The sequence below is a fragment of the Adiantum capillus-veneris genome, chromosome 6 (genome assembly GCF_014529385.1).
Source record: "Adiantum capillus-veneris isolate H3 chromosome 6, ASM1452938v2, whole genome shotgun sequence".
Taxonomy (NCBI): domain Eukaryota; kingdom Viridiplantae; phylum Streptophyta; class Polypodiopsida; order Polypodiales; family Pteridaceae; genus Adiantum; species Adiantum capillus-veneris.
In genome coordinates, this window is record NC_140936.1 from 55,261,016 (window position 1) to 55,278,189 (window position 17,174).

The 17,174-nt window shown below is 44.6% G+C and overlaps 1 protein-coding gene across 1 annotated transcript in view; it reads right to left on the minus strand.

Moving 5' to 3' along the window:
* NPU (ATP-dependent helicase/deoxyribonuclease subunit B) overlaps positions 1–17,174 on the minus strand; it is a 50,885-nt gene extending 33,711 nt beyond the window's left edge. Inside the window, exon 1 of the mRNA XM_086514290.1 lies at positions 16,964–17,174. Within this exon, the coding sequence (XP_086370416.1) occupies positions 16,964–17,086 (123 nt within the window). The 5' untranslated portion in view covers positions 17,087–17,174. The remainder of the gene's footprint in view (positions 1–16,963) is intronic.

Genomic DNA, 17,174 nt, shown 5'->3' on the forward strand with positions numbered 1-17,174 from the left:
CTCTAATGTGTGGGTCGTGCGATACTTGAACTTCATAAAGGTCTGCAACGCTTGCTTCTTTGGGCCGCGCCGAAAGCGACACAAAGTCTTCTGTGGCTCCTTCAATGCTTTAACTTCGTTTAGAGTCATGCTTTTTTCTTCTTCAAGAATCTCCATGGCTGAAAATTCCTGAAACCAATTCCAGCACAAAAACATGAACATACCTATTCCATGTAAAATGAATAGAAAAAATCTTGTCGTCCCAATAGACTGTGCATGCAATGTAGATGAACAAAGAGACGGAGTGCCAAACCGTTCACCACACACACGTAAACAATGAGATCGAATCTTTCTCTTCTAATCTAAAGAAATCAACTGTGGCAGATCACAACGGAAATGCCCATGCTTGGTGCTCATTCTTTCTTGTGCTCTTTCTTCAATTGTGTCATGCCAAGGAAGAGACATGGAATGTGACTTCCTTGAATGCATACTTTTCAGCTTGTCATGAATAATTTGCATACATCCGTGCTCATTCATGAGTGAAACGTGCTCAACGTACAATATGTCATGCCTAGTAAAAGGGATCACATAAAGATGCTGACTAAAATACAGGAAACGATCACGAATGAAACACTCGTACAATGCGTGCGTATCAATCATGCGAACAGATAATACTTCCTGTAAGGGTTCTTTGGACCTACGCTCGAGAGCCAAGATCAATTCTTCCTGAAGGGGTGCTTTGGACCTAGTCTCGAGAGCCAAGATCGATCCATCGTGATTGATCGAACCTGCAAAGAGGTTAGCTTCCCTCGAAAAAGCATCAACTAACTCATCATCCTTGTGAACAATCATGTCATCTTCATGCAAATCATCATACTTGTGAGAAATCACATCTTGATCATGCATATCATTGTCATCAAATTATCATGCAAATCATGTGTGTCATGCTTGGGAGAAGAAGAGACTGAGAGAGTCTCCTTTTCCTGAATCTCTTGCATCTGTGCCTTTACTTGAGAAAAGAGTTGCAACATCTCTTTCACGTGTTGGTCGTTCATTGCTTTTCTTGCTTTGTTCTCGCGATCCATTTCTGCTTTTCTTTCTTCGTGCTTACGAGCTATGGCTGCCATTCTTTCTTCGTATTCACGGTCTATGGCTACCCTTCTTTCTGTTGTTCATGCTTTGCGCTCGCGCTCCAAGGCGACGCGTTGCGCTTCTCGTTCTATCGTCCTGTCCATAATCATCTTATCGAAAGCCTCCATAGGAGTTAGTGCAATCCTTGGCGTAGATGGGGAAGGGTCGGAAAAACCTCCTGGTGGGGAAAATTCTTCTTCGCCTCTCTCATGCTCATCACCTCCAAGCGAAGTATCCATTCCGCTTCGACTGATGACCATCTACTGAAGTCGTGGGATCTTGTGGGTTCTTGTGGTCTTGGGTTCTTAAGTTCACTAAGAACTTGGGTTCTTAGGGGTCTTGGTTCTTGGGGTTCTTGAGGTTCTTGAGGGTCTTCTTTCGCTTGCAATCTGTGTTAGAGAAGGATCTTCTCTTCGCCCGACTTCTGCTCTTTTCCGCGGGCGTACCCCTTGGCGGCCTTGCGCTCACACCAAGGTTGCTTTTTCCCACCTCACGTCGATTGGCCGGCCGTTAAGTGCACGGTCCGCTCTTAATGAGTGAAAAGAGGCACAAGGAGAGGCTGGACAAGCCCTTCTTTCTTTGGTTTCCTGTCACTCTTCAAAAAAAAGATTAGGAATCGACACGCCCAAGTAAACTTGGGTTCGTGCGATTTCAACAAGCAAAAAAAATCTTGTGATTCTTGTGGTTCTTTCCTTGAGTGATACAGAACACTGCCAAAGTTCTGATACCAATGTAAGGTGCAGCGGAATGAATGTTTGCGCTTTGCTCAAGATGAGTGCTCCGAACTGTGCTCAAGGTTCCTTTCGTTCTTATGGAAGGGAGAGCCTTCCGTTCTTAATGAGAGAGTGCAATGATCACGAACAAAGTGAGTGGACATTGTGCGTGCAAGTGTATGAGACTGAGAGATAGAGAGAGAAGAGAAATACGACACCAAAGACGTTGTAAAACCCTCCTCCGAAGGCCCCACTCTATATGGCGAGAGCGGTCTACTTATGATTGCACAAACTGGTACAAACTGAATGCATGGGACTGATGCAATTCTAGGCTATGTCGCCGATGACGACGGTGATGGCGAAGCCGATCTAAGGGCTGAAATCTGCAAGTGCATATCTGCTGTCCAAAAACGCTATGGGCTGAAATCTGTTGTTACCGAAAACGCTAAGGAAAACGCTGATTCTGCTGGTCTTGAGGGCTGAAAATATGCATCTATTGTAGGGCTCAAATGGCTATGGAAACTCGCTGAAAATGACCTGCTGAAATTCTGCAAAGGCTGAAAATCTGCAGCGCTTCTTGCTGGAATGAAAAACGCTAGGCTGGCTGGTACTTCTGGTGGAAACGCTAGTGACTGTTGCTTACAGGAGATGGAGGACTGCTGAAAACGCCAATCAACTGGAGCCAGGGCGATGAGATCCAAAAACGCTAGAGGAGTTGGAGTCTTGCCTTGGAGGGAAAATCGCCACCAAGGGGTTCTTGCTTGAGAAGTTGCCTGTTGAGCGGTGGAGCTTCTGCTGCCTCTTCTACCAATTAGTGCTAGTCTAGGTTTGCTTATATACAAACTTACTCAATTTGCCCTACCTACTTTTCAACAAAAGTCACTTTAAAAAAATAAGTGAAAAATGTCAAAAATCGGGAAAATAGGCCTATGCATTGTAAAAATGCTACTGATGGGATCTGACTGGAATCTGATGGTCATGTTGTGTGCAACCAGAGGATATGCATCTAATCTAAGTATCTGGACATGCACGGTCTGCGAACAGACTCACAAAAGTGCCAGATCACTTCCTATTCTAGAATGACTTGACTGAACTGAACCCTGATCATGCTGTAGCTTGTCCACGGACACCTAGGGTTGGATGTGTTACGTGACATCCCCTCCTTTTCAAAGTGAGGTACTGGTACCGAACTGTATGGAGTCGAGGAAGATCGCCAATAGCATTCAGAATCCTAGAAGGGACTCTTCGCCGGCCCACTCTAATGTGTGGGTCGTGCGGTACTTGAACTTCATAAAGGTCTGCAACGCTTGCTTCTTTGGGCCGCGCCGAAAGCGACACAAAGTCTTCTGTGGCTCCTTCAATGCTTTAACTTCGTTTAGAGTCATGCTTTTTTCTTCTTCAAGAATCTCCATGGCTGAAAATTCCTGAAACCAATTCCAGCACAAAAACATGAACATACCTATTCCATGTAAAATGAATAGAAAAAATCTTGTCGTCCCAATAGACTGTGCATGCAATGTAGATGAACAAAGAGACGGAGTGCCAAACCGTTCACCACACACGCGTAAACAATTAGATCGAATCTTTCTCTTCTAATCTAAAGAAATCAACTGTGGCAGATCACAACGGAAATGCCCATGCTTGGTGCTCATTCTTTCTTGTGCTCTTTCTTCAACTGTGTCATGCCAAGGAAGAGACATGGAATGTGACTTCCTTGAATGCATACTTTTCAGTTTGTCATGAATAATTTGCATACATCCGTGCTCATTCATGAGTGAAACGTGCTCAACGTACAATATGTCATGCCTAGTAAAAGGGATCACATAAAGATGCTGACTAAAATACAGGAAACGATCACGAATGAAACACTCGTACAATGCGTGCGTATCAATCATGCGAACAGATAATACTTCCTGTAAGGGTTCTTTGGGACCTACGCTCGAGAGCCAAGATCAATTCTTCCTGAAGGGGTGCTTTGGACCTAGTCTCGAGAGCCAAGATCGATCCATCGTGATTGATCGAACCTGCAACGAGGTTAGCTTCCCTCGAAAAAGCATCAACTAACTCATCATCCTTGTGAACAATCACGTCATCTTCATGCAAATCATCATACTTGTGAGAAATCACATCTTGATCATGCATATCATTGTCATCAAATCATCATGCAAATCATGTGTGTCATGCTTGGGAGAAGAAGAGACTGAGAGAGTCTCCTTTTCCTGAATCTCTTGCATCTGTGCCTTTACTTGAGAAAAGAGTTGCAACATCTCTTTCACGTGTTGGTCGTTCATTGCTTTTCTTGCTTTGTTCTCGCGATCCATTTCTGCTTTTCTTTCTTCGTGCTTACGAGCTATGGCTGCCATTCTTTCTTCGTATTCACGGTCTATGGCTACCCTTCTTTCTATTGTTCATGCTTTGCGCTCGCGCTCCAAGGCGACGCGTTGCGCTTCTCGTTCTATCGTCCTGTCCATAATCATCTTATCGAAAGCCTCCATAGGAGTTAGTGCAATCCTTGGCGTAGATGGGGAAGGGTCGGAAAAACCTCCTGGTGGGGAAAATTCTTCTTCGCCTCTCTCATGCTCATCACCTCCAAGCGAAGTATCCATTCCGCTTCGACTGATGACCATCTACTGAAGTCGTGGGATCTTGTGGGTTCTTGTGGTCTTGGGTTCTTAAGTTCACTAAGAACTTGGGTTCTTAGGGGTCTTGGTTCTTGGGGTTCTTGAGGTTCTTGAGGGTCTTCTTTCGCTTGCAATCTGTGTTAGAGAAGGATCTTCTCTTCACCCGACTTGTGCTCTTTTCCGCGGGCGCACCCCTTGGCGGCCTTGCGCTCACACCAAGGTTGCTTTTTCCCACCTCACGTCGATTGGCCGGCCGTTAAGTGCACGGTCCGCTCTTAATGAGTGAAAAGAGGCACAAGGGGAGGCTGGACAAGCCCTTCTTTCTTTGGTTTCCTGTCACTCTTCAAAAAAAAGATTAGGAATCGACACGCCCAAGTAAACTTGGGTTCGTGCGATTTCAACAAGCAAAAAAAATCTTGTGATTCTTGTGGTTCTTTCCTTGAGTGATACAGAACACTGCCAAAGTTCTGATACCAATGTAAGGTGCAGCGGAATGAATGTTTGCGCTTTGCTCAAGATGAGTGCTCCGAACTGTGCTCAAGGTTCCTTTCGTTCTTATGGAAGGGAGAGCCTTCCGTTCTTAATGAGAGAGTGCAATGATCACGAACAAAGTGAGTGGACATTGTGCGTGCAAGTGTATGAGACTGAGAGATAGAGAGAGAAGAGAAATACGACACCAAAGACGTTGTAAAACCCTCCTCCGAAGGCCCCACTCTATATGGCGAGAGCGGTCTACTTATGATTGCACAAACTGGTACAAACTGAATGCATGGGACTGATGCAATTCTAGGCTATGTCGCCGATGACGACGGTGATGGCGAAGCCGATCTAAGGGCTGAAATCTGCAAGTGCATATCTGCTGTCCAAAAACGCTATGGGCTGAAATCTGTTGTTACCGAAAACGCTAAGGAAAACGCTGATTCTGCTGGTCTTGAGGGCTGAAAATCTGCATCTATTGTAGGGCTGAAATGGCTATGGAAACTCGCTGAAAATGACCTGCTGAAATTCTGCAAAGGCTGAAAATCTGCAGCGCTTCTTGCTGGAATGAAAAACGCTAGGCTGGCTGGTACTTCTGGTGGAAACGCTAGTGACTGTTGCTTACAGGAGATGGAGGACTGTTGAAAACGCCAATCAACTGGAGCCAGGGCGATGAGATCCAAAAACGCTAGAGGAGTTGGAGTCTTGCCTTGGAGGGAAAATCGCCACCAAGGGGTTCTTGCTTGAGAAGTTGCCTGTTGAGCGGTGGAGCTTCTGTTGCCCTTCTGCCAATTAGTGCTAGTCTAGGTTTGCTTATATACAAACTTACTCAATTTGCCCTACCTACTTTCCAACAAAATTCACTTAAAAATAATAAGTGAAAAATGTCAAAAATAGGGAAAATAGGCCTATGCACTGTAAAAATGCTATTGATGGGATCTGACTGGAATCTGATGATCATGCTGTGTGCAACCAGAGGATATGCATCTAATCTAAGTGTCTGGACATGCACGATCTACGAACAGACTCACAAAAGTGCCAGATCACTTCCTATTCTAGAATGACTTGACTGAATTGAACCCTGATCATGCTGTAGCTTGTCCACGGACACATAGGGTTGGATGTGTCACGTGACAATGGATCTACGTCCATAGATGCAATAGGAGCATTGAAGCAGCCACAGATGACTGTGTCGCTTTCGATGCGGCCCAAAGAAGCAAGCGTTCCAGACCTTTATAAAGTTCAAGTATCACGCGACTACGCATTAGAGTGGGCCGGCGAAGAGTCCTTCACAGGATTCCAGACACTGTTGGCGATCTCCCTTGACGCCATACAGTTCGGTACCAGTACCTCACTTTAGAAAGGAGGGGATGTCACGTGCACATCTAACCCTATGTGCATGTGAACAAGCTACTTCACGACTAGGGTTCAGTTCAGCTTAGGAAGTGTTCTAGCACCTTTGTGAGTTTGTTCGCAAGCCGTGCATGTCCAGGCACTGAGAGTAGTTGCATTTCTATCGGTTGCACACAGCATGATCATCAAATTACAATCAGTACCCTTTAGGAGCATTTTCCAATGCATAGAACCCATTTTCCCTATTTTAGCCATTTTTCACTTATTATTAATAAGTGACTTTGTTGGGAAACTGGGTAGGGCAAAGTTGGTAAGTCAATATATAAGAAAAGCTAGCGCTAGCACTTTCTGGCAGAAGAGGCAGCAAGGACCCAGTGTCTGGCAGTGCACCTCTCAGCAAGACCCCCGGCAGGACAACCTAGCGTTTTCAGCCATCAAGAACAGCCCAGCGTTTTCAGCAGCTACAGATCAGCCTGGCATTAGCATTTTGCAGTAGATTCCCTGGCGTTTTTGCAGCAGACAGTAGATCAGCCTAGCGTTTTTGCATTTGCCGACTACCATCAGTGTTTGCAGATTCCTTGCAATAGAACCATTCATTGCATCACCGTTTTACATTTTCAGCATTTAGACTCCACAAAACAAGCCCCAAACCTCGCAGACCTCACCTTCCTGCAGAAGATCCTCGCCACACAGTCAAGTCAGCCGGCATTTGCAGATTCAGCCCGCTATTCGCAGATTTCAGCATCCGTGTTGTCGGCGCATCGTCGTCGCGTCGTCGTCATCACCAACATAGAGTCAGAATTCAGCAGATACAAGATTTGCAGATTTCAGCCCTTAGCGTTTTCAGTTTTCAACTTGTCTCGTCGTCTTCATCATTGTCGTCGGCAAGACCATTGCATTCAGACCATTGTAGAGATTTGTGCAATCAATAGTAGACCGCTCTCCCCATAGAGAGTGGGGCCATTGGAGGAGGGTTTGACAACATTTTGGTGTCGTATTCTTCTCTCTCTCTCAGTGTGACATGAAAGGTTTCGTGGTTTCGGTCGTTTCGGGATTTCGAGGATTTGAAACGTTTCGTTTCATAGCGTCAAAAACATGAAACAGGTTTCATAAACGACATTAAATTATATATTAATAAAATATGATAAATATGTATACAATGTAGCACACATGACTCTAGACTTTAATGTCCACAAGAGAGAGAGAGAGAGACGTGCTCACTACTTAGAAGCAACTTCAAGCGAGCATGATCAAAGAGATGTTCAGTATTGATGAAAGTTAAAACACGGCCACTAGTTTCATGAATCATAACTGATGCATCATTGATTCATACTTCTATTGAACAAAGTTCAAACTTGATTCCAATGTCACAAACCATAAGTTTTAGGGACCACAATCATCTGTTAACTGGAGCTAGACCTCAAAAAAATGGAAAAAAAGCCCCAATTTTAAACGTTTCGTAAAAAATGCCTGTTTGTTTCATGCGTTTCGGCAAAATGTTTCATAGGTTTCGGGGTTTTTGGGTTTCGGGGTTTCATCTGCATGAGACGCGCTTTTATGTCACACTTCTCTCTCTCTCTCAGTCTCGGTACCTTCATTCACAATGTTTATCCACTTTGTTTGTGATCATTTGCACTCCCACTAAAGAAATGGAAGGCTCTCCCTTCCGTAAGTAAAAAGGAGCCTTGAGCACAGTTCGGAGCACTCATCTTGAGCAAAGTTCAACATTCACTTCCGCTGCACCTTACACTGATTAAGAGACGCTTCCCCAAATTTACTGCCAATAAAATTTGTGGAAATAGCAATTAAATAAAAGGGGGTAACTCTTACATCCCAAGACATCATGTTGGGTGCTTGCTAGGGTGTGTGGGCTGGTGATACGGAACACCAGTTCTTGAGGTCTGGCCCTAGGCAAGAGTAGCTACAAGTTCTAAGGTTCAGGAGAAAACCAGTAAGGCTCTATGGCTCGGAGGTGAGGCGGATCTCTATCTCTTCTGTGGTTTACGTTTGTGTTTTCACTTGTGTCATACAAGTCATATGTCTATCCCTTCTACCTTTATGTGTGTGCTTTGGCTTGTGTCAAGGGGTGTGTGCAAGTTGGATCCGAGGAGAACAATGTTACAACATTTCTTCTTTAGCAAAAACGTGAAAGATTCACCTTCCAAATGTCTCTACTGCTACTTTTTACCTTTTCATAGCATGCAATATGGGTCCACTTTCAAATTGGTGTTCCATCTTGCTGCACCTGGCCATCAGCCACCTCATCTCATTCAAGCATCTCATTTGGCCTTTAAATGTTACCTCTTTGTTTGGCCTTTTGATTGGTTTCACATGCCATGAATGTGGCTACGTTGGATGATAAATTACACAAAAAATTTGCAGCGAATGTGACACCCAAAATTTCCAAACCAAGAACCCAACCAGCTGCAGCACAATATAAAACGTTTGTTTCTTGGGCCACACAAGGCACTGCACAAATCATGCTCTGATGTCTTATAGCTAATGTAACTAACTTGGACACTCCAAGTCAAGAATCAACCGCGACAGCACCAAATAACCACTTCAAAACAATTCACAGATCACAATAGATTTGCACTGGCCCAGCGGAGTTCCGTGCCTAGAGATATTGGCCCCAAAGACTGGCGCCCCTTTCGGTATTTCTTTTTGTATTAATCAATCATCAAAGTACAAGAGAGCGGTTAGGGTTTCACTCTCAGACTCTGCGTCCAGATGCTCTGAGAAGTGAGGCCCTCACCACTAATTTAAAGGTTACAAGGGATGCCCAAAAGCAGAGCCCCAAAAGCTTTTAAAATCAAAAGCATCAATTCTCTCTCTCTCAGAGAGTCTTTTCTCTTTTTTTTTTTTTTTTAAAAAGCAAAAGCAAAATTCGCATCGCTCATCATTTTCCAAAAAAAAAAAAATTTTTTTTTTTTTTTTTAATAATCCGCCTCCGCGATTTCCGGAATTTAGGGTTTTTGGCAAAAATTAGGGTTTGCAGGAATTTTAGGGTTTCTGGCAGAAATTAGGGTTTCTGCTGTCCGCCACGTCATCACTTTGTGGCATACCCCCCTCTTGAAAGCATTGTAATCGACCGCGATTACGCCTGCAAAACCGACAAAAGCCATAAACCGTCTTAGCAGACACTGACTGTTAGTACCTACGTACTAGGAACACACATCTAGCACATGTACAAAATCGACAGTCACATCACACGACATCACAGGACATCACCAGACATCACAGGACATCACATGACATTCAACATTCATTCGGATCTTAGACCATGATTTATCGGCAATGTAGCTAGCAATCACATCTAGGTCCAATCGGGACCTCATCGATGTCCGATTGACTAACCCCTATTGCAACCATGTCTATTCGAGATCAATCAGACCAAAATGCTGCAGTCATTTCGGCTATCAGTTCCTGCACTCACAAGAAGTCAAGAACAAATCAGTATCATAATCAGGAATTCCATTTCATAAAGTCATCCAGCAGAATACTGTCAGCTCTCAGTATCCCTGAAGCTCAAAGAGACATCAGTGACTTTAGTATCAAAATCGAGGCATCTGTTGACAAAGGAGTGGAGCGACTCCCCTCTTGTGCATCCCACTGCACCAGATCTTCGGCCAAGCTGAGTTTCTGGGTTCCGTTTGGAGTAGACTATGCTAAACCAAAACATCGAGGTAAAGTTTCACAATCCGAGGAGTATCTGCTAGGTCCTCCTCCTCCATCCACTTCGCATCAAATGCAGGAAAGTTCTTGAACTTAACCAAGAACCGCCTTCGGACTTACCCTTATTCTTCGTATCATTATGTGCCAAAATTTGTTCAGGAACAAGGATCTCCTCGTTTTCTTCCACTTTGGGTTGCTCATCAGGCTCCCCATCATCAGGCACATCACCCTTAACAGGGTTCAAGAGACTCACATGCAATGCATTATGAATCCTCCAAGTATCTGGCAGTTTCAATCGGAAGGAGACATCATTTATCTTGTCAGTAATCTGGAAAGGTCCGTAGTATCACATACTAAGCTTTGGAAAAAGCCTCTCCTTTCCCTTGTTCTTTCGTAGGCGTGCCTTCTCAAAACGTAAGAGCACCCAATCATCCTCCTTCAATTTCATGTCACGACGATGGCGATCCGCTGCCTTTTTCTGTCGTTCTTGAGACTTCTGCAAAGTCTCGCGAACCTTGGCAAAAGCCGTATCCAGATCTCGCGTATATTCATCCGCTTCAAAGATCTTATCTTTCATGCTTAGGAAGGGTGGAACCTTTGCAGCACTTTCAACAATCTCAAATGGCGCCTTCCCCGTCGAAGAGTGTATCGTGTTATTGTAGGCAAATTCCACCAAAGGTAAGTTCTTTTCCCATTGAGTCTTCTGATGCGAGATACAAGACTTCAATAAATCTAAAATCACTGAATTGGCAATCTCAAATTGCCCGTCAGTCTGCAAGTGGAACGATGACGAGAACTGCAACCGCGTCCCAATGTTCTCCCAAATTGCCTTCCAAAACAAACTCATAAATCTGGGGTCTCTGTCGGAGACAATCGTCTCAGGCGTGCCATGTAATCGGAAAATCATCGTGATCATTCTGTATTCTCGGGAGATAAAAAAAATGAAATCCATTTCAATATTTTCCCAGGGGCGGGTGGGTGGGTATGGGTAAAGGCTGTAACAATCCCTGTGCCTTATGCCTGTCAAACTTGACCTTCTAGCATACCAAGCAACTGCGCACAAACTCTTCCACATCCTTCTTCAGTCTCCGCCAAAAGAAATCTCTCTCTACCCCTTTCATGGTGGTAGCAATGCTGCGGTGACCCGTAAAAGGTGGACAGTGGCAATCAGTCATAACCTTTTCCCTCAACGGCTGTGTAACGCACAACATAGTCTTTTTCATCAAGTAGCCTTCCCGAAGGGAGTATCCAGCTACTGTCTCCCCATCCCGTATCCGTGTGAAAATATCTGCAAAATCTGTATCTGTGGCACACTGATCGACCATATCCTCGAAGCTCCTATGATGTATCGCGGAAATAGCCAGAACCAACGGTTTCCGAGACAAAGCATCTGCCACCACATTCTTCTGTCCCTGCACATGGACAATCTGGAAGTGAAACTATGACAAGATGTTCGCCCACCGCATCTGCTTTTCCGAAAGCTGCTTCTGTGACAAGAAGTAGCGCAAACTCTGATGGTCTGTAAAGACAATAAAATCCACTCCGAGTAGGTAATGCCGCCACTGAGTAAGAGCATGGATAACCGCCAAAAGCTCTTTCTCATAAATCTGTGCTGTCATCTCCGGCCTAGAGAACAAACGGCTCTCGTAAGCTATGACATGGCCTTCTTGCATCAAGACCGCACCCAGACTACGACCACAAGCATCACAATATACTTCGAATGACTTCTGCAAGTCCGGCAAAGTCAAAATAGGTCCCGTAGTCAATTTCTCTTTCAATGTCTGAAAGGCAGTCACCTCTGTGGGTCCCCACGAAAAAGGTACTCCTTTCTGTGTCAAGATATGCAAAGGGGAAGCAACCTCTGCAAACTTTCGTATGAACCGCCTGTAGTATGAACATAGTCCCAAGAAGCTTCTAACTTCATGGACATTCCTCAAATCGGGCCAATCACGGATAGTCTCTATCTTGGCCGGGTTCATTTGCACTCCTGCTGTTGACACAATGTGTCCTAAAAAATGTATCTCCGGTAGGAAAAATTCACTTTTCTTAGCATTAATCACTAATGTGTGATCTCGTAATGCCTGAAAGACTTGAAGCAGATGATCTCTGTGTTCTGCCTCATTCTTCTAGAAAACAATGATGTCGTCAAAGAAAGTGCCAACAAATAGCCTGTACTCTCGAAAAATCCTGTCCATCATCCGGTTAAATGTCGCAGGAGCATTGGTTAAGCCAAAAGGCATCACCAAAAACTCAAATAACCCAAAAGTCGTCCGAAAAGCTGTCTTGTAGACATCTCCTGGCGCTATCCTGATCTGATGATATCCACTCTTCAAGTCAATCCTGCTAAAGCACGAGGATCCCTGTAACCTGTCGAGTATATCATCGATCCTAGGAATCGGAAATCTGTTCTTGATGGTGATTTCGTTGAGAGTGCTATAATCGATGCACATTCTCCAAGATCTGTCTTTCTTCAAAATCAACAACACTGGAGAGCAATACGGTGAAGTACTAAGCTGGACAAGACCCTTTTCCAAGAGGTCTTTCACTGAGTTCATAATCTTTTCATTCTGTACTCGGCTCACACAATAAGGTGGCCGATTCCGTGGTGTGCTTCCAGATATCAGATCAATGGTATGATCTTCAGGCCCTCTCAAAAGCAATCGGCATGAGCGTGGAGAAAAAAATCTTGGCGTTCTTTTCTTCAGGTCAAAACATATTCAACTTTTATCCATGGTTCAGTTCTCCCAAAAGAATGAGTAAGAAAACTGAAGTTCATCAAGTACAATCTCTAAGCCCTTCATTTATCAAAGTCGCTTTCTCGGCCCGGTAGTCAACCACGGCGTAGTTCTTGTGGTACCAAGGGATCCCGAGTAGAACGTCACTCACGTGCCCTGAACACCCCTGTCATTGCAAACGAAGTTTGCCAATGCTCGGTGTAATGGCAACATCCCATCCGGGTGCCAGTCGAACTACCTCCGCCAGTGGCGTCAGTCTGTCGGGCGCAGTTCCAAATCGAGCCGCCAATTCCAAGTGAAAAGAAGTTGGCCTTGGCTCCTTCAAAAGAGCTTCTACATCCTTCACTTTGCCCCAAAAAAAAACGGCAAAGTTTGTACTTTCATTCATTTGATTCGGTGCAAGTCCCACGCCATGTGGTACCAGTTCTGCTTTTCTATCTGCCTTTTCTGCCACATTCCTCAGCTGCTCTCGAACTCTCAGACCTGTCGTCGTCTTTATCATTCTGTTCTTTCTGTGCCTTATCAGGGCACTTTGCGGAAATATGTCCATGTTTCCCGCATCCAAAGCACTTCCCCTCTCTGATGAAGCGAGCTCTCTCCTCAGGAGTAAGCTTGGGTCGTGCATCCTTTTTTTTTCTCTGGGTTGCTCTTTTTCATTCTACTTTCATTCCCAGAAGTCTGTTTGGCTCGTTGTGTCATGGCCTCATCTGTGGGGTAAGTCAGACTGCCAGAGTGAATGGCAAAGCCCCGCTTCGCATGACTCATCAACTCCTGAATAGAAGCTGACTTCTGTTCCAAGCAGCGATCTCGGATCTCTGTAGGTAGACCCAAGGTAAACCGCTCAATCTGTTCTCTGAACGAGATCTTCTTGAATGAAGAGGCGGGTAGAAAAGAGCTCCAGAATCTTTCACAATAAGAATTCACTGTATCGCTCTTGGTCATCCGGAGATGGTTCCAAGCAGCTCGTATATCTCGCTCAAACTCTTGAGTCAACCAAGAAGAAATAAAAAGCCTCTTGAATTTCAGCCATGTAACTGGCACAGTCTTGCTTAATAGAAGCGTGGACCACCAAGTACGAGCATTCCCCTCAGAGTAAGAGGCAGCTCTCCGAATCTTGGAGTGCTCTGAATAGCGTCCTCCCGCGAAAGCGATGTCAAACTGCTGTATAAGAGACAAAGCCTTCGAAGCATCTGAGTATCCTGAAAAGTATCAAACTTGATCGAGTGGCCACCTTCCTTAAACTCTCGGACTTTCTTGCTGTTATCTTCGAGAAAGTCATACTGGTTGGCTTTGTAAAAATTCTTCTTGTTCGCATAAAACTTTCCGTCATCGGAATCTGAGCTGTCAGTAGACGAGTCCTCAGTAGAACTGTCAGTCTCTGGGCGAGATGTAGCCTTCTTTGCCTTTTTCTTGCCCGTTCCGAAGCTTTGTGTCTTGCTTCGCTTTTTGCTTTTTTTCTGTCTTCTTCGCTCTAATCCGAGGAGCTAGAAGAACTGTCAGAAGAAGAAGAAGAAGAACTCGGTACTCCTTCAAATCGAACACGCTTCTTCCGTTTCTTTGCTTTGTCGAATGTCGACTGACGACCCAAATATCCCGGGAAGTCAGTACCTTTGTTCTGCTTTTTGCCGTGCTTTTTGCCGTGCTTTTTGCCTTTCTTTTGCACGTCGAAAAGCTGAGCAATCCGTGCATCAACCACGTTCTCCAGTTCCTTCTCCGTATTTTTCTTGGAGGTAGAAGGTTTCTTGAGAGCGGGTTTCGGGAGTGGTGTTGTGGTTCTCTGCCACTCCATCTGTACCTCTTTCAAAGAGGTCTGGTTCATATATTTTACCATCTTCGGGTCCTTGGCAAAATTGAGCATCATCTTTGTTGCATCGCCAATCAATTGACGACGCTCCATCTCTGTTTGCTCCGCCTGAGTAGGCCGAGGCGGGCCATACTCTCTGTCTGAATCTTCGTTGTGATCCCAGCCCGCATCTCCAGATGCAGAGGGAGTCGACTGATCATTGCCTGAAGCCATAGGTGCCGCGGAAAAAAAAATTCGGGGATCGGATTTCCCGTAGAAGAGAAATCGGCCGTGCTCTGATACCACTATAACTAACTTGGACACTCCAAGTCAAGAATCAACCGCGACAGCACCAAATAACCACTTCAAAACAATTCACAGATCACAATAGATTTGCACTGGCCCGGCGGAGTTCCGTGCCTAGAGATATTGGCCCCAAAGTCTAGCGCCCCTTTCGGTATTTCTTTTTGTATTAATCAATCATCAAAGTACAAGTAAGCGGTTAGGGTTTCACTCTCAGACTCTGCGTCCAGATGCTCTGAGAAGTGAGGCCCTCACCACTAATTTAAAGGTTACAAGGGATGCCCAAAAGCAGAGCCCCAAAAGCTTTTAAAATCAAAAGCATCAGTTCTCTCTCTCTCTCAGAGAGTCTTTTCTCTTTTTTTTTTATTAAAAAAAAAAGCAAAAGCAAAATTCGCGTCGCTCATCATTTTCCACAAAAAAAAAATAATAATAATAATAATAATAATAATCCGCCTCCGCGATTTCCGGAATTTAGGGTTTTTGGCAAAAATTAGGGTTTGCAGGAATTTTAGGGTTTCTGGCAGAAATTAGGGTTTCTGCTGTCCGCCACGTCATCACTTTGTGACAGCTAATTGACATTGCAATTGAAAATCTTCAGGATGATACCAATCCTTCCTCTCTCTCTCTCTCTCTCTCTCTCATGAGGACTAGGAGAGCATATAATCATGATGGCTTAGTGGCTGAGCATTTTATACATGCCAGGGATCTGCTCGCAAAGCTTCTAGCAGTGATGTTCAACCGTGCCATGTGTGAGGGTTTGCCTGATACTTGGAGTTTATCTACTATTGTATCTATCTTCAAGTCAAGAGACCCTATGGAGCTGGGGTGAAGCAAGGCTGCCCGCTCTCTCCTACTCTATTTGGTATGTATGCGGATGAGATTTCTCACTATATTGAGAGAGAGGGTGATAGAGGTGCACAGTTGGCACGGACATGGATTCCACTATTGTTATATGCTGATGATATTGTGTTGATCTCCGACTCTCCGGAGGGGATCCAACGTCACTTGGATGCTTTGCATAGGTTTGCTCACGACAGTGGTCTGTCTGTCAATCTTGGTAAAACTAGGTTACGATGTTTAACACCACCTTACAATGGACCAGAAGATCAGCACCCACATTCACATACGGCCATGAGACAGTGGAGTATACAGATGCTTACACCTACCTTGGGGTGGTCTTTAGTGGACCAGCATTTTCATTAAGGAGAGCAACACACACTAGACTGACTAGAGCACATGCAGCATTGGGTGGAGTGGAGAGGATGTGTTCACAGACTCATTTTCAGGAGCCTCGGACGGATTGTACATCTTGCTCATCTTGTATCAGCCTTTGTATCAGCTCTCACCCATTATATTCCTACAAGCACACCCACATTGTGTTGTATTAGCCCCCAATCTCTACTTTCACCGCCCCCTACTCATATCCTACACAGTTCCAGCTAGCTAGCTGCTTAGTTCACATCTAGTAGTTAAGATTTTGATTTTCAACTTTATATATACCCAGATGAATCCAGGATAAGCCCAAATTCACCCTTAAAGGAAAGTGCAAGGTATAGACCCATGGTAGTCACCCACAAGACAATATAACCATCAGCCCCATCATGCATAGTATTGACAAAATACCACGACATCCCCACTAACGTCGTCAGTGCCCAATAGTGGGTGTAGAACTAGGTACTAACATATGCTCCCAAACACAACACGCACCACACGCACACACACATGAGCATACATCAACACAAAGTTCAGCGTACTGAGTTTCTATCATGACTCCGGAGATCAAGGGCAGACTCAGTCATAATGAAGCCTAACACTAAAAGGAGCATTAAATCGAAAAAATTAGCACAAAAATGAGGTAGTTGATAGGGCATACACATCACAAAAGATAGAAAAAATTAGCACAATATCAATTGGTCATAACTCGGACGAAAACTTCACAATGTGAAGTCTGCATGTCCGGTATACAACTAAAAAGTATACCTAGATGAATCCAGGATAAGCCCAAATTCACCCTTACTTCATTTTATTTTTGTACCCAGACATTGTATTAGATCCACCAAGATTGTCTCAGTTTTGTCTCATAGCTCATTTTGGCCTTTTGAAGACGTTTAATATAACATTTCATCTCTCTCTCTCTCTCTCTCTCTCTCTCTCTCTCTCTCTCTCTCTCTCTCTCTGTGAAAAAACGCTTACAGAGTGATACTGTGTCTGAAGCGCCATAGGAACAAAATCTCCAGGTCTGTAGCCTAGGCACGTGGGAGCGAGGAAGCAAAAGTAGACGAGAACAAGCACACGCGAGCTGAAGATGGAAGCCATCGTCGTCAGATAACGCAGTTTCTGACATTTTGTTGCGAATTCCACTATCTTAAATAAAGACCCAGGTTCAAATCCACGTCGGCGGACA